The sequence below is a fragment of the Ambystoma mexicanum genome, chromosome 14, assembly GCF_040938575.1.
Source record: "Ambystoma mexicanum isolate Mex_15411 chromosome 14, UKY_AmexF1_1, whole genome shotgun sequence".
Taxonomy (NCBI): domain Eukaryota; kingdom Metazoa; phylum Chordata; class Amphibia; order Caudata; family Ambystomatidae; genus Ambystoma; species Ambystoma mexicanum.
In genome coordinates, this window is record NC_090940.1 from 595,436,476 (window position 1) to 595,454,909 (window position 18,434).

Here is an 18,434-nt window from a genome sequence, read left to right on the forward strand (position 1 = left end):
AGTCTCTTGGACTGAAAGCCAGAGTCAACCACTGGAATGAAAGAACCGAAGATGAGCTGGAAGAGGACGGATGCTGCAACTACTGGACCGTTGGTTTGCCCGGTGGAGCCCTGCTGCAGGTCTGAATCGCCAAGTTCACGTCGACAGAAGCCCCTTCAAGGACGACTTCTTCCTTTGAGTTGGTGGGACCAAACGACTCGTAAGCCACCTGGATACCATTCTCAGAGCTGGTTAGGATTAACCAGAGAAGGACACTAGCTTGTGTGCTTGAAGAACAGCAACCGGAATCAAAGATTTGCCAATTTGCCAGCTTTGTTAGCCGTCCCCATGGAGTGTAGTAGTCCCCCAACGTCTACCCTCTTGTCCCCACGACTGAGGCTCAGAAACAGCGAGATCTGCAGGAACAGAGTCTTCAGCTGCATCTTTTTCTTTAATATAAAGGTACTGTGAAAACCCGACCGAGCGAACTTACCTCTCACCGCGAAGGTTTGTGGAACTTTGGCAACTTGCAGGCTTTGTCAACTTGTGACCCGACATACAAACCTTTCTTCCGTGAACTACTTCTAAGAACCGTGGCAAAGACTGTTCCGTTTTAAATAGCAGAACCGTTTTTAATTATACAAGACACTAGTCCATCGACTTTGGCCTACCTATTGCAATGAATCAACTCCTCTGGTGAACTCAAACTACTTGCACTGTTTCAAAGTAACTAATATTTGTTTTATCAACGTATGCCTTTTTGCTCCGACTTCAAGGGAGCTCAACTGCTTAGTAATCAGTATTGTGGTATAATTTGTGTGCGATATTGGTTGCCTCATTTAGTGAATGCTTTATAAATGATTGTGTAATAAATTAAGACGTGTTTTTACCAAGAAACCTTGAGTATAAGTGTCTATCTGAATACTTGTTATTGTAGACCAAGTGTAACACCCTTACAAGCTCACACTCCCTCTTGAGATAAGCCTGGCTGCTCAGCTCGCTACCAAAAACTGTGTGGTACAGGCCAAAGGTTGGTTTTGCTTACACCTGTAGTCCTAGTTGTGTGTAGTGGTCCCACAGGGTACTGCATACAAACTTTGCCTAACAAGCCCGCCAAAGGCAAGACAAACAAAGGGCTCAAACCTGTCTCAACCCACAGAGTAAAAACAAAGAAAGACCTCACAAACAGAAAATGGCGAAAAAAGAAGACCGGGGCCATTTTGACATAATGGTCACCCATGGGTGCTATACTGCAGCTGAGGGTTCAGCCTGCGGTAGAAAATCACAATGGTGAGAAAAAGTAAACCACTGCCACCAGCCATTTAAAGTAGTGAGGGCAATATAAAAATGTTACATGAGAATGTAGGATAAGGGGCTACTAGGTAACCACCCAGCACTTCACACAAGATGGTGTGTGCCGGACCTACTTGGGAACTATAGTTTCCCCATGAAAAGGTATTTAAACCTTAAGAGAAATATAAGGGATTTCTCAGTGACACTGCACTGAAGGTGCTGTGTGTCACCATATAAAAAACAGATGCTTATGGAGTTTGTCAGACTCCAATAACAGTGAAAACACAAAATCCAAAATCAGGTAAAAACACATGAGCGTGAGAAAAAGGTCTCACTCACTCCAGAGTTAGAATTTAAAAAGTCCCAAGTCCAGCAGAAGAGCTCTGGGTCTCTAAGGTTGAAGGGAATTAGCCCATAAATTAAAATTCTCCCCAACAGAAGTGCCCTTAACCTTTTCGGAGAACAGCAACTACTTTCATGAGCCTTCGAGAATAAGAAACACAAGACATGGAATTAAAGCTGAAGAAACGTGCATTGTGTGTCGGAGGTACGCAGGGCTCTCCTGCGTCGATAACCAAGGTGCGGGGCAGCGTTTGCCGCTGTGGTACTGTCCTTGGCTTCAACAACAAAGCAACGCCAGTAAAGTCAGCACAGCCGGCGAGTCTGGGAGAATGATGGTGAAACGTTCTGTGTTAGAACCAAGGTTGCAAGCGGCAACATTGTATGAAGAAATCTGAAGAGAATAGTCTGTTAAGAGTAGGTGATGAGCGACGATTGCAAGGAGTGACAACCTTTGAAGCCATGATACATACCATAAACAGAGAGCTCCGGCACCACATGGGTGCTCATTTGAAGGTCTCTATTAGGTATCCAACTGAGAGGTGGAAAATGTAAATTGTGAAATTTAAGTGGTCCTGCAACGGGTCAAGCTAAACCCTGTGCATATTCAAAAGTCTGATAGCTAATACAAACTGCAATGGGTCCGAGCCCGGCTGAGGGTGATCCGGTGTGAACTGTAAGTCACCTCAGAAAGACTATTCTCTGAACATTGTCACAGTGACAATTATCCAAATAAACTCTTACACTCAAGGTTTCTTGATTAAACAATTATTAATTGATTTAACAGTCAGTTTGAATAAGCCTTCTTCAGAAGGGGCAATATAAGAGTAAAACAAATATACACCAAAATACACACTTAGTTTCTCTAAATCAGCAAGTACCCATTTGAGATGGCACACAGACACTTCCTACACCCTCAGGTGACATGAATAGTTAGGACACTGTGGACATTAATATATCACTGGTACATTCAGAGCAATACTGAGATGGGTGTTAAAGCAAAGAGGTTTCAGAATAAGGCAAGAGATCACACAAATATTCTGAAACAGGTAAGTATTTTTTAACCCCCTCCCCATTTGCAAAGTTAGTTAAGCCTTTCCTGGAGGGAAGGTAAGACACGAGCAGAGGGGAGAAGAGTCATTCAGGGAGCCAGGCCAGGCAATGTCAATTGGGCAAAAGTCTAGGTGAGCTGAAGCACTTCTTGCAGGTAAGTAAAAGTCCTGCACAATGTTTTAGAAGTCTTTATAGAAAAAGTAGAATCAATGTAGGGCCACAAGCTGGGAGGCTTGTGAGGGGTAGAAGATGCAAGCAACTCTACAGGAGCAACCAAAACAAGTCTCAACTGAGAACAAGTAAGGCTACACAAGAGGAGGCAAGTCCACTTGGTGTACAGTACCTTTGGTTAGAAGAAATGGTTCCAGCTGGCTCCTGTTACTGTGCAGCTCTGTAGATCCGGTTGTTCCTGGGCCTCAGTTGTGGAGACTGTTAGGGAGAATTCTCAGAAATGTGCCAATTCCCTCAACTTAGAGACCCTGAGCAACTTTGATGGATTTTGAGGACTCGATTTTTTTTTAACCTACAGAGCAAGACCCTTTTCCCCACTCTCATGTATGTTAATGTGATTTCTGGACTTTGTGTTTCTTTTGGTTATGGAGTCTGAGAAACAAAATAGGCATCATCTTTACATTGTGTCACACAGCACATTCAGTGCAGTGGCACCGGGAAGTCCTTCAGATTTTCCAAAGGTTTAAATACCTTCTCTGGGATAACCTACTGTTTTCCAGAGCAGTAAAGTGAAATTATTTTGTAACTTTCTAGACACTGAAGTGACCATTCCAGGGCAGCCCTCTGCCCGTGCAGCCCTGTGGCAAAGGGCCCCAAGGCAAAGGGCAGCTCCTACAGAGGCGGCTCCAGAGAGTGTCAGCAGGTGTCCGCAGGGGAAGCCAGCAGTTAACAGACACCAACAAAAACTAAGTGTGGCATGGGTGGGGTGTCGAGCAATTACTCTACACCAGAAAGCCCCTGCCACTCTACCTTACGTTCCCATAAGATAGACTGCCATAGACTCAGACCATGCATACTTAAAAAGATCTGTGACCACCAGTCTGAATTTATCCATGCCAGTAATGGAAATGTTGACTTGCACTGTATCCTAAAATACTAGTCAATGTTAACAAGTATCACACCTGGAGGGAATTGTGGACGCTAGCCCGCGTCTCATCCAGACAGGTTTCTGAACATCGCCATCTGCCTCACTTAGATGGAATTAGGAAAGTTAGCATGTACCAAACTTGATCGAACTCTGATAGAAATGTGAATGTTAGCAATGCAACACACTTCGATGGAATTCTTAACTTTGGCCTGCTTCGCATCTAGATGGGATTATGAATTTTAGTATCTATCACACTTGGATGGAACTTGAATGTCAGCACGCGCCACACTTCGGATTGAGAACATTGGCCTGCGCCGCATCTAGAAAATATTGCGAATGTTAGCATGTACCACACCTAGACATAATCTTGAACATTAGCCAGCGTTGCATCTAGACCTAACCGTAAACACTAGCCGGCGTCGCACCTAGATAGGTTTAAAAATGTCAGCATGTGCCACACTTAGATAGAATTGTAATTGTTGGAATTTCCCCAATTAACCAATCCACTAACAATTTCACCCCTCTGCATATACCTCTCAAACGCTAACCAACCACAAACCTACAACACAACAATCCACACAAACTTCACTACACTGCAACAACAAAACAAACCACACAGACTCACAACAGCACACGACTACCGAACAGAAAAACACCCCAAGCCCATCCAACGGAATTCCGGGTTGAGGCCACCAACAGCACATCACTGCTCTCTTGCACTTTTCCAGCTTACTCCAACTAACTCACCCCCCCCCCCTCCCTTTTCAGAGGTGAGGTGCCAAAGCACCAGGGGACCACTCCGGTGGTCATAGTGGGCGGTACAAATATCCTTTAACATAACCCAGCACACACCATCTTACAATAGGGTGCTTGAAGGGTTACCAAGTATCCCCTTTGTTTAGCTTCTCATTTAACATTTTTATGTTACCCTTTTCTCACTGAATGGCTGGTGGCAGTGGTTTCGTTTTAACTACCGTAGTGTGCATTTACCGCGGGCTGCGTTCGCAGCTGCAATAAAACACCCAAGAGTGCCATTTTTGTCAAAATGGCCCGGTCTTTTTTCGCCATTTCTTTGTGGAAAGGTCCGTCTTGAGATTCATTCTGCGCGCCAAACCAGATTTGGTCCCATTGTTCGCTTTGCCTTTGGCAGGATTCACGCGTGAAGCCCGCCTCTGGCTCCAGGGTGTCTAGGGTAGGCAGGAAGTGAGGAAGGTGCCCGAAACTCCATGTGCTAAGTCTCCTAGGAGACCCAAATTCACTCCGTAGTGATTGGCCGGGTGACTGTCCGGCAAGGACAGCCACCATGCTGGGCGAGTGCAGCTAGGCTGGAATGAAAGGGAGAGAACTCAATAAAAGGCAAGGCTTTTGGTTTGGAAGGCAGAGTCAACCACTGGATGAAGGAACCAAAGAAGAACTTGAAGAGGACGCCTACTGCAACTCCTGGACCGTTGGTTTTCCAGGTGAAGCCCTGCTACTGTGCTGCAACTCCAAATTCATATCGACAGAGAAGCCCCTGCAAGGACGACTTTGCGCCTTGAGTTGGCGAGACCAACCAACTCCAAAGTAAGTCACCTGGACATCCTTCTCGGAGCTGGTTGAATTTCCACAGAGCTGCTGCTGGAAACCGTATAGCCGGAGAGAGGAACACCAGATTGTGTGCGTTGCTTTTAAGCTGGCCAAGAGCTCCAGGAAGATCCTCTGGACTCCCAGGAAGCAGGACTGACCAAGCTTGAGCCCCTCAACAGAGTGCAGGACCCCATAAGCAAGGAAAGTCCATCTCGACAGCCAGGAACCACAGTGTTGCTATCTGCAATAGTCACGAGGAGCTGAAACACTGAAGTGCTACTTGTTGGAAAGATTGCTGGTTGCAAGCGGTGACCATCCCATTGCAGTGCACGAGTCCCCAGAAGCCCTCTCTCTTGTTCCCACGACTGAGGCCCAGGAACAGAAAGATCTGCAGAGCTGCTCAGGAACAGAAGTCATCTGCTGCACTTTTTCCTTCAATACAAAGGTACTGTAAAGTCTGAGGGAACTTACCTCTCATTGTTGAGTTGCTTGCATTTTCTACTACTCACAAGTCTAATCAGCCTGTGGCCCAACATTGAATTCTTCTTTTCTTTAAAGACTTCTAAAACATTGCGCAAGGACTTTTCTTACTTACCTGCCAAGAAGTACTTCATCCCATATAAGACTTTTAACCATTGACTTTGGCTTAGCCTGTTGTACCGAATGATTTTTCTTGGGGGATCCAAAAGTATTTGCCTGCTTAAGAATATTTGTGGTCTCTTGTTGCTCTAGTGACCTTTTCCTTTGACCAACTTCAAAAAAGTATTCTAACTGCAAACAGTACGATATTAATGTCCCCAGCACCCTACCTATTGAAGTCAACTGAAGGTGTAGGTTGTGTCTGTGGGCCATCCCAAAAGGGTCTTTACTGATTTAGAAACTAAGAGTGTACAGTTTTGAAGTGTATTTGTGTGTTGCTTTTATATTGCTCCCTTTTGAAGAACGCTTATTCTGACTGATAAATAAATTAGTAATTGTTTATTCAAGAAACCTTGTGTTTAAGGGTTTATTTGAATACTTGTCACTATGAATCTCTGTGCAACTCCCCTACAGCTCACATTGATGGCTCTTGAGAAGCATAGCTTCTCAACACGGTACCAGTACAAGCTTATACTAAAGGTTGGGTTTCCTATTACCTGTAGTCAGGGTTGCTGTAGTGCACACAATCGGTACTGCATACAATCTTGCCTAACAGTACTCACAACTGCTGTTATTTTTAAACACTGCTGTGAATCAGCTGATGTAACTTTATTCGTGTGCATTCATATTGTCACAGAGCAACATCAATATTAAGCATAAAAAGACAGATTTTTCTATTCTCATATAGTGACTTTATGCCACTCTATTCACAGCAAAGGTGAAAAACTGTTGATTTCAAAGGCTACATGGCATAGAGGAATTAGACATGTGACTGGAGTAAGGACAACCAATAACGTGTTTCCGGCATTATGGTATAGTACATGGCCTCAACAGCCATAGCTCCCATAATGCACATGATGCATTTAGTTACCCTGCCATCCAATAATTACTGTAATTCACAAAACACAAGTGATTTTCAAGTGATTTGCAAGTGATTTGCAAAAGGTACAAAATAAGTTGCAGCATTTGCTTCAGAGTCTCAGTTGGTCATATTTTTAGCCTTACCTGAACTTTTGATGTAGCAGGGCCACCTTCTGCGTAGCTTCTTCCAGAACATTCTCATCCTGCATCCAACCCTAAAAAATGCAAAAGCATGGGTGGCGCATCGTTTTACAGCCCAATCACTGCATAGTTCTGGGTTGCTTTGCGTAGCAATATCAATGTTCCCCAAGAAAAAGTTCTGGCCTTTTAGCTAATCAGTAACAGCTGGTTTCGCAATACCAAGAAGGCAAGGCTGGTGTTAGGGTAGTGCGAAGGCATCATGAAGAAGGACACGGACAATAGATTCAAAACAGCCAAGTTTATTAACTTAAATGGCAGGATGGAAAAATGCCTAACTTGCCCTATACTAAGGTGGGATTTCCCCATCTAAATAAAACAAGCAGCACTCTTTCAGCTCCCTTCCCCAATATAAAACAGTTCAACAAAGTAAAGTCTCACAAATCCCTTTCCGAGAAGAAATATAATAGTCTCTTCAGGTTTCGTCCCCCCAAGTTAGGACTTGGGTTTCCCTTTCTCAAGTTCCAAATCACACAATTTAAAGGATCTTGAAATGAAATGTTTCTAGTTAGGACTTGGGGCTCCCTTCCTCAAGATCCAAGTGCGACAATTTCAAAAGAACACAAAATGCCCTTGTCTTCTATAGTTTAGCTGGAGTTTGTTTTCAAGTGTATAGTTCAAATAATATAATTGCCTAGATTTCTTTCAGGTTGCAAATGCCACTGTAACTCGGGCTTCAGTATCCTTTGTTTGCCCGTTCTTTTCACGTCCTTTTATTGCAGCATACAGGGATTGGTTTATAATTATATTCGTTTTAGCACTTCAATGTGTGATTTGTTTTCATTTAAACTTTCTTTCCTCCTTTCGATTTCACCTGTTTAATTCTCTTTAGTAGGAAAGGCTTAGTTCTGTGTAACATCAAAGTCTTATGTCAATTCGGTGTGTTCAAAGGTTAGACTTTTTTTTAAAAATGTATTTAATATTTGTGATCCTGGTTGTACCAAGACAACTTTGCACAACATTAAATATACTTTCATTAAAACATTACAAAAACATCACAAAACCATTAGAGATCATCAACAATAAGAATTGAACATTATCTAAAACACACTTAGCACCATCACAATCAAACCAGCAATATTTAAAATGTACCAAATGTGCTTCTTCTAAAGTTTTTAGCACAGCGTTTGTGGCTAGGGTTTTCTCCCCGCTGGGAAATTCTGTTAAAAAATTGTTCGACATCTAAAACTGCAGAGTTATATATAAAACGACTCAAGTATTGGGTTCTCACTCCTGTCAACGATGCACAGTATAGTATGATACGTTTCCTATTTTGGATTGCATGGTTATATCATTACAAAGAGTGCGGCTAGGATCTGTATCTCTCTTGCCCTCTGACCTGACAAATCACTCTAGTCGGGAGAAGATTAAGTCTATATCGTAAGAATTGGGCTACCCAGTGAGAGTTTGGGAACTTCATCAGGTAGTTGGGTAAACTCCCCGCTTCCTATCCAGTGGTGACAGACTGTAATATAAAGTGTATTGCCTCATTGTAGTGACTGTGGCTATCCAATCTGATCTGAACATGGCCTTCTTGACATCATGAGGGAATCTTATAAAGGTGCTCAGTTAAGTCCTAAACGGATAGGAGCGCTTCTACTCTTAGCCTTAGTTTATTAGTCGCTTTATATCTCCCCGATTTCAAGATGTGTGTTAGGCAGAATTCTCAGATATGTGCTAATTCCTCCACCTTAGAGACCCCCGGAAAATTTGCAGGATTTTGAGGACTTTATTTAACCTGGAGAGAGCGAGACCCTTTTTCCCCACTCTCTCGTGTGTTTTAATGTGATTTTCTTACACTGTTTCTTTTGGTTTTGGAGTCTGACAAACTCCATAGGCATCATCTTTTACATTGTGTCACACAGCACCTTCAGTGGAGTGGCACAGGCAAGTCATTCAGATTTCCCAAAGGTTTAAATACCTTCTCTGGGATAAACTATTGTTTCCCAGAGCAATGTAGTGAAATTGACTTCACTTACATTTGTAACTTTCTAGACCCAGCACACACTATCTTACAATAGGGTGGAGTGGTTACCTAGTATCCCCTTTGTCCAGCTTCTCATGTAACATTTTTTATGTTAGCCTTTCATCACTGAATGGCTGGTGGCAGTGGTTTCATTTTAACTACCATGGTGTGCATTTGCCGTGGGCTGCGTTCACAGCTGCAGTAAAGCAGAGTGCGGGACCCCAGAAGCAAGTAAAGTCCATCTAGACAGCCAAGGCCCACGGGGTTACTATCTGTGGTAGACGCGAGGAGCTGAAACACTGAACAGCCACTAAATTGAAGATTGCCGGTTGCGATCAGTGACCGTCCCCATGATTTGCAGGAGTTCCCAGAAGTCCACCCTCTTGTTCCCACGACTGAGGCCCAGGAACAGCGAGACCTGCACAGGAACAGAAGTCATTTGCTGGACTTTTCTTCATTCTAAAGGTACTGTAAAGTCTGAAAGAACTTCCCTCTTACTGTAGGGTTGCTTGCATCTTCTACTGCTCACAAGTCTAATCAGCTTGTGGCTCTACATTTGATTCTTCTTTTCTTTAAAAACTTCTAAAACACTGTGCAGACGTTCTACTTACCTACAAAGAAGTGCTTCAGCTCATATAGACTTTTGCCTATTGACTTTGGCTTAGCCTCTTCCACTGAATGACTCTTATTAGGGTATCTGAAAGTATTTGCCTACTTAATAATATTTGTGGTTTCTTGTATGTTCTAAATAACCTTTTCCTTTGACTTATTACTATATGATTCTAAATGCAACAGTGATATATCAATGTCCCCAGCATCCTAGCAATTGAAGTCACCCGAGGGTGTAGGTAGTGTCTGTGGCCCATCCCAAAAGGGTATCTACTGATTTAGAGATATTAAGAGTGTGTATTTCATGAAGTGTATTTGAGTGTTACTGTTATATTACTCCCTTCTGAAGATGGCTTATTCTAACTGACTGATAAATTAATAATGGTTTATTCAAGAAACCTTGAGTGTAAGTTTATTTGAATACTTGTCACTGTGAATCTCTGTGTAACACCCCTACAGCTCACACTGACCCCTCTTGAGATAAGCCTTGCTGCTCAACACGCTACCAAAACTGTGTAGTACAGGCTTATACCAAAGGTTGGGTTTCCTATACCTGTGGTCAGAGTTGTTTGTAGTGTTCCCAGAGGGTACTGCATACAAACTTTGCCTAACAATGTGCCAGATCAGCATATTGAGAGTCACACAAGGGAACCACGCACTTTCTGTATAGTTCTACAATTCTTAACTCCACCAAGCAGCTCAGTGAGGTTAACCCTAGCTCAAACCTTAATGAGACCATGGGTGCGCAATCAGGTAAGCCCAGTGCTCGTTTCCAAACTCGGGAATCAAACTTGACAAAAGGAAGTGAACGCAATCTGTCATTAAGCTCGATTCCATATTAAAGACTCAGGATCACTTTCATTTTATAAAAGAATAAAGGATGCAGACAAGATTTACAGTGTTTGGACTTTATTCATTTTCATCTGGGCTCCTACTTTGACAGCCTTTGTAAAAATATTCTTCATCAACTTTTGACTGTTATCTTCTGAAGACATTGGGAAAGACTTTCTACTTACCTGCAAGTAGTGCTTCAGTTCACCTGGACTTTTGCTAACTTAACATTGGCTGGCCTGACTCCCTGAATGACTCTTCTCTCTTCTGCTTATGTGCTTTGCCTTCCTCCCAGGAAAGGGTTAACTGACTTTGCATTGGTGGGTTGTATTGAAAGTACTTACCCGCTTAAGAATGATTGTGTGAATACTTGTTTTATTCTGAACTCTCTTCTCTTTAACACTACCCCCAAGAACAGTGATATATTAATGTCAACAGAACCCTAACTATTGAAGTCACCTGAGAGTGTAGGTAGTGCCTGAGTGTCATCCCAAATGGGTTTTTGCTTATTTAGAAAAACTAAGAGTGTGGATTTTTTTTAGTGTATTTGTGTGTTGCTTCATATTGCTCCCTTCAGAAGAAGGCTTACTCTAACTGACTTAAATACATTAATAATGGTTTATTCAAGAAACCTTGTGTGCAAGAGTTTATTTGAATATGTGTCACTGTGAATCTCTGTGTAACACCCCTACAGCTCACAACCCCTACAGCTCACACGGACCCCTCTTGAGATAAGCCTGGCTGCTCAACACGCTACCAAACTGTGTAGTACAGACTTATACCAAAGGTTGGGTTCCTATTGCCAGGAGGTCAGGGTTGTTGTAGTGCACCCAAAGGGCACTGCATACAATCTTGCCTAACAACGGTATTGTCAGGTTTAAGATTTTTGGAGGAGCAAATAAGAAGGTTGCCAAGTGTTAGGCAAGAATTGATTAAGTAACCCTGTGGGAGACTACACAACCCTTGTCCTCTTGGTAATAGCTAACCCAACTATTGGTATAGGTCTGTACTACATAAGTTGATAGCGTGACTGAGCAGCCAAACTTATCTCAAGAGGGGTAAATGTGAGCTGTAGCAATGAAATCCACCAATACAGGTCAAATAACACTTACACTCATGGCTTTTAGTTAAAATAATTATTTATTTAACTGTTATTTTTAAATACGCATTCTTTAAAAAGGGCAATGTGCAACAATGAAAATATACTTCAAAATACTTTGAGAATCAATACAAATAAAGTTGGTACTCTTTAGAGATGCTTCATACACACTAAGGTGACTTCACTAACTAGGACAGTAACAGCATTTATGTATCACTTGTACACTTTGGTAGATTCTGAGGTTGGCAGAAAGGAATGTTTAGAGAAAGGAAAAAGGTTAAACAGGTTCTCGGAGCATGTGAGCACTTTAAATCTTCCAATGAAGTCTAGATATAACCTTTCCCAGCAATATTAAAACCCAATGCATCACCTATGAGGGACCGCACAAATCAAAGTCAATGGAATAGAAGAGTCTGCAGAGAGCCGGGACAGCCAAAGTCTATGGAGCGGAGGCACTTCTTAGATAGTAAAAGTATTGCACAAAGTCAAAGAGTTTGTTGAAGATAGAGGGTACTGCATACAATCTTGCCTAACAGACTCCAAAGTCAAAAGAAACACAAAGTCCAAATCACAGGAAATTACATGAGTGGGAAAAAAAGTCTCGCTCTCTCCAGGTTAGAAATTAAAAGTCCTAAAGTCCAGCAAAAAGAGCTGGGGGTCTCTAAGGTAGAGAGGAATTAGCACATTTCTGAGAATTCTCCCCAACAGTGTAAGAAAGTGTTTGTATCGGAAAAGAGGGTGGGGTAGAACTTCTGAATATCCTATGGGGTAGGAGGAGGAAAAGGTGTTATAAGGAATGGGGTACCACGTCTCACCCATCAGGTGTCCCACTTCCACTCCCCCAAGGGCCCCCCTCATCCAGGTGATTCTCCCGCATTAGTACACCCCCAGGAACTGGATTCAATAGCGATAACCTTATCCTGGCCACCTGGATGACAGATCCCCGGGGACTAGCGGGTGACCTTCAGGTTTCTCACACCACTCCATCATACCCTTGGGTAGTTCAGGCTGCTCCTAAGGGGTGGGCTTCCCCCCCCCCCCCATGTCCTATCCCAGAAAGTGACATTTGTAAAAAGAATTATAGAAAACTAAACAAAACTGATCAGTAAGTACAGCTGTAGATTTTACAGAATAACAGTGCATCTATGACCATCTTCAGCCCCTAATCTGCATGTCTCAATAAGGAGGTATTTAAGAGCATCAAGGAGCCGAAATTGAGTAGGTTTTTAGATGACCTATGTTTTTATGTAACAGTAAAACGCCACAAGACACAGGAATGAGAAGGAGCAAAACAACATTGTTTTAATTCAAAAGAAAGTTAGGAAAGTCTTACCACAGGAAACAGGGCAAACCGTTGAAGGAAATCCTGCGATTCATACTGATCAAAGTCGCCAAACTCAGCTGCGTACAAAAAATAAAGAATAACATGCATCACGCATACAGTTTCTACCAGCTTAGCAACATTGCCTTTTATTTTGTAAAACAAATCATCAAGCAATGTAGAGAAGTCAGACAACTGTTTTTGTGTCGGGTAAGAAACCATACGCAAGAGGTTTAGGATTCAGCCTTTTGATTCTAGGGTTGACAAAGAATATTACTAAGTAGTCCTGAGGGTCACATTGGGTCACTGGTTCTGACACTTCAACTGTGCACTACAAAACTAAAGAGTGTTCTCGCTGGTAGCTGGCAAAGTGCTAGGTGTATGTCTTGAAATGTAGCAACTCATTTTCCTTCACGTGATCTACCATGCCACAGTTAAAAGAACAAGACAGGCTTCTCAAACTAAAAATTACAAACAATAAGCGCCTGTTCACAAGCAGTGTGCATGCAAATGTTAAGGTTTAGACCTTTATTATACTCTAAACATAAAATAAAACCAACATTGTTAACCTTGACTTTTCTTTGGTATTCTTGTTAAAGAGTTAATATTGTTTTGCAAGTATACTGGTATTTTATGTGTGCTTGTTTGGAGTGGAACGGAAAGATGGCAATGGGAGTTTGTTTTTGTGAGATACCTTTTTATACAAGCATGGTTGCATGTAATATTACTTTATTAAATGTGTATATTAGGACTACTTTTTCAATTGTAATGCATATTTAATGAATGTAATGTATGTTGTCCATGTATGTAAGCATATTTTTGGCTTCTAAACAGTTCGGGGCCGACGCGAGTAATACTGTTTAGCACGCCGAGATAGAAGGGATTAACCCATGACTTCTACATAATGGATTTCCGGATTTATTGATATATGCACGGATAGGCCCTTAAAAGAGTGTTTGTTTTGACAAAGGCCCTTTGGAGGCTGAAACACGTGTCAACATTATTCAAGGGGCAAGGAGAGCAAATTAATAAATACATTTGCTTGAATATCATTTGCAACAAGAGTGGACAATACATTCTGTGTAAACTGCATTTTGAGTGGCGCAGTCTAAGTGTGCTTTAAACAACAAACTATATTTTTGGCTTGCTTTGCATAGAGACACATGTGCTCATGCTACTGTGTGGGGTGCACTTTGCAATTTATTTTTCATTTTGCAATATATTTAGTTTTGGCTAATTGGTGGCACTTAAGCGCCAGCTATTAGTCCAAACTATTGCATTGGAGTACAGCTACGAGGGAGATGGGATGCAACAGACAGTTTTTCGGTGGAGTTTGGTTATATATCCACACAATTATTGTCCCTGGCCATGCTAATCCCTACGTTCATTTCCACCCCCTATCAGCTTAAAAGGCATCCCCTGGGATCTATTTGAGCTAGCTTCATCAAGCAGCAAGACCAAACGTTGCGATGTAAATGTCTGCCGTGTTATTTCAAAGCAGTCTTCAGAGCGATAATAGCTTAATTGCATCTGTAAATGTGCTACTGTTGTAATACATATGTCTTGGCCAACTATGCCTTCAGTCACTTGATTTATAATGATATCCATGTCCTTGCACTGAAGTCCTGTTAGAAACGAGCATTGTCAGGTATAAGCAGTAGGCATTCCGCAGGCACCACTTTCATATGCCTTTCTACTCACATCCTTTTGCATCTATTACCATCCTATTGCCAGGTGGTATATTTATGGCAGTGCTTTGCAAATGTCTATCCTATGCATTCACAAAAGTCAAAACTGTTGGCTTTGCCACTGCTTGTTTTCATGGTTTTGTTGAGAAGACTGGCCATTGTTGTGCCCCTCTGACCCTGCTGCCGCCATTTAGTGATATTTTTCTCACCCTGCAATGTAATTAACATGTCATTGTGTTCCTCTAACCCTACTGCACATGACTGAGTGTGTGTGAGTGTGAGTGTGAGTGTGTGTTGTCCAATTCAACTAACACAGAGTTATAAACCACTGAGCAATGCATTGCATTGTGGGCCCACATTGGCTGGAAAAGCATACATGTTTGCTCCTTGTGAGAAAAGCATCTAGTCTTACAGGGCAGTGCTTGTCTGCAGACATGTTAACACCCTCCCCCCTTTGTGTCAAATGTTTGCTCCAGGGGACAACCTGTTAGGGGGATTTATCATGTTTATGCTTCATCCCCTCTCCTAGTGAGAGCCTCAGCACTTTTTGCTGGACCTCTGAACATTTTCCCTTGTCTCCTGAATGAGAGGAGCCTTTTCCCCCTCATTCATTCTCATTTGCTCTGACTTCTAGAACTCTGTTTTACCTTTACTATGGAGTCTACTTTCCTCCATATCTCTTTTAAGGCATCCGTGTTTTACTTTTGCAGCACACAGCTCCTTATGTGCAGTGTTGCTGGGAACCCTTTTGGTTCTCTTTTGAGATTATCCCTTTATCCTTACTAACTACAGTTAGTAAGGATAGAGGGATACTGTGTATCCTTCCTAAAACTAAAACTTTATATTCTGAGAGATTGGCAGTGGAGTGCTAAGGGGATACCTAGTATTCCCCTTCTCTCTGCTCCTGTGACTTTTTAGTCACATAGATAACCCTATATTAATGGTGGGTGACAGTGGATGTGCTCTACCAACTATTGCACCATTTGTTACCGCAGACTGCATTTGCAATCTCTGATGTGTAAAATAGGGTCATCTATGTTCTAACATGGTGGCTCCTTTCTTTTTTCGCCATTTCTAACGTGGTTGTTCTTTGTGTTAGGTAAAATGTTCACATTTATGATCCATCTTCCTGACCTGTGTCAACCCCAGAACTTTTTTGCTTTGACTTGGTAACTATTTTACCTTGTCCATAGGCTATGGGAATCGTTTTCCCCTCTCACCTAGTCGTTACTCTTTTTACGGGGAACCTTTTATGTCTCTCCATAGTGTATGGTTGAAGTTATAGTTTCCTACATTTGGGCTTATGCTGGGTTGCCACTTTGGGCTCCCCTGTTAATTTCTCTTTCATATACTTGGGTGAACTACTGTTCCCAAATAGTAAAGAGATTTTCATCCCCTTTACATTTTATAAAAGGGAGCCAGCACACCCCACCATATGTGGAGTGAGGGGGATGCAATGTATCCCCTTTCTTACTTATCTGGTAACATTTTGTTACAATTGCAAGTTTACTTGAATGGCTGGTGGCAGTCTAACTACTTTTATTACTTTTAGTCACTATTACTCACAAGCTGTTAATTCTGCCTCGGTAATGCACAGAAGGGCCACCATTTTCCTAAAACGGTGGGCTCCTTTTTTCGTCATTTCTTGTATGCTTGCTGCTTCTGAGCTCTTGCCCTGCCATTCTAGGTGGGAAGGACCTCAGTGGAAGTTGTTCCTTTGGCAGGAATCCTTTGGATTCCTCGCCCAGGCTCCAGAGTGTCTGAAGGCCGGAAGAGGGGGAGCAGTCCAAAATTCTACAGCCCTTTTTCTTCCACCTTGCCTGAAAGGAACAAACTCCCAGCGGGAGGCTGACTGTTTGATTGGACAGCCAGACCGGCCTTGCTGTAAAATGCAGGGAGAGAATGCAGATGTACTGTAGTCCCTGATAAAAACTCTAAACCTGGAAGCTGCTGACAAGTCGACCACTGGAGCAAGAAGGTGAGGAAAAGACCGATGTGTCGATTTCCAGCGATCGGGGAGCCTTCTGTCCAACCGGGGCCGGCTGTAACAGTTCCTTCCAATTGACCTAGCGGTCCCGAAAGTGATGACACCTAGCCAGAGGCTGGTGAGATCCACTAGTCTCAAGAAGACCTGCATTTTGACCCATCCCACGATGTGCTGCGAACTTGCTGGGCTGCAATATTCAAATACCCTGTGACCTCGAGCCATTGTGCAGTGCACAGTCTTCAGAATTCTGAATCTCGCTGGAACTTTGGTGGCATCCTGCTGGACCTCCAGAGACTAGATTGGAGACCTTTAAGTCCCCTCAGAGTGCTAGACCTGTAAGTGAAGAGAATCTGACCAGCGATATTCAGTCTTCTCCTGGCTCCTGAAAAGGGGCATCAAAAGCACAGAGCCACGTCCAGCCAGGAATAAACTCTTTCCTGGGGCCTTCCCAGTTGATCCCGGCTGCAAATTCCCTTAAAGTGTCCTTTCTTCAGTCACCACAACAAGGAATTCATGGGTCGGGTTTTCAGATGCAGATCCTGAAGACGTCCTGCTGCAAACTTGTCTTCGGTGCTGAAGTACTGTGTTGGCTGGGGTATTACTTACCTTAAGACTTGTGTGGTTCCTGTGAAGCTTTGGGGGTGATTTATGAGATTGGGGGTTCCCACATCCAGTTCGCCCAGGCCCAATGCTGGAATTCTTCTAGAGCGTCATCTCTGAGGTCCCTGGACCCTAACTAACTCTAAAGTGAACTACTTACTTGGTTTGACAGACCGACTTTTCCTACATCTGTGCCTATCCTGACCGGTCAATGGGTCACTACAGCAATAGTGAACCCCTCCTGCCACTAAGACCACTCATGCTTCAAGAATATGGAAAGACATAAGGTTTAGGCTTTTTGCTGCACTGAAATGTAACAAGTGTTAAAAAGTTACCTACATGTAAAAGAGCTAGTTGGTAACGGTCCGATGGATCTCTTGTCGCAGTCGGATAAACCTACTGTGGAGTCCATCAAAAATCTTTTTGTAACTCTTCTTGAGATTTATTAGAACGTTTTTCATCCTTCAAACTATATGACCTGCGTTCATTGCTAGGCAATGTGCTCTTTTTAAAAGAAGGGATCCGAGTTAACAGTCCCTCAGGAGGTGTTACAACTACTGAATCTGCAATAGGCTTTTAAAAGGGCTTCTTATAAAACGGGGTATCCATGATTCCTCACCACCTCTCCCTTTGGATCAGGTTGGGTCTCAAGTATCTTAGTTGGAGTAATTGTGGCAAAGCATTGTACATGCTTCCACTTCCTCCGGGATACACGTTTACCATGGTTCGAGGGGTCCCTCCTAATACTAGGATTTAATGTTGGGTCTACATTAGAAGATCCCACAGTCTCAAGGTGTTTAGCCTTGACTTAAAATTTCTGGTTTTCCACCAATGTTGAGAACTACCAGTCCTCAAAGGCCTAGAGAGGTTTCCAATGTTCTTATCCATGTCTTCCCCAGAAGCAGTGTGGGTCAAAGGCTTTATTTTTGGAATTGAAATGGTAGAGCATGGTTTAGGCTCCCATATCCCTAGTATTCTAGAATAGTTTTGATTTGCCTTTGTTAGAGGTTGCCCTGCTAACAGAGTATGCTCCTCTCTTGAGGATCCCAAAGGCTTAGAGTTGTCTCGTTGAAACAGAATACGTATCCATCTCTCCTATAGGAGTAGTTGGCGTCACAGGCTTTTTTGATAGATGGCCTAGTAGGAAAGCTATGTTAAGGTTTCTCGTACTTCTTTTTGGTTTTCTGTTTTTCAAGCTTTGAAGTTTCCTTCAGGGCACTCTGAACTAAAGGAGAAAACCCAATTCCAACCTTGGGGTCAAGGTCAAGCCCTGGCCTTTCAGGTTGCCCAAGAACACCTAAGTGCT

At 42.8% G+C, this 18,434-nt stretch overlaps 1 protein-coding gene across 2 annotated transcripts in view; it reads right to left on the reverse strand.

The window, feature by feature from the left end:
* Window positions 1-18,434, reverse strand: part of PTPN21 (protein tyrosine phosphatase non-receptor type 21) — a 308,385-nt gene that overhangs the window by 217,015 nt on the left and 72,936 nt on the right. For both annotated transcript variants that reach the window (XM_069637952.1, XM_069637951.1), the window contains exons 5-6: window positions 12,866-12,933; window positions 6,974-7,044 (exon numbers count right to left, since the gene is read on the reverse strand). In XM_069637952.1, the coding sequence (XP_069494053.1) occupies window positions 6,974-7,044; window positions 12,866-12,933 (139 nt within the window). The remainder of the gene's footprint in view (window positions 1-6,973; window positions 7,045-12,865; window positions 12,934-18,434) is intronic.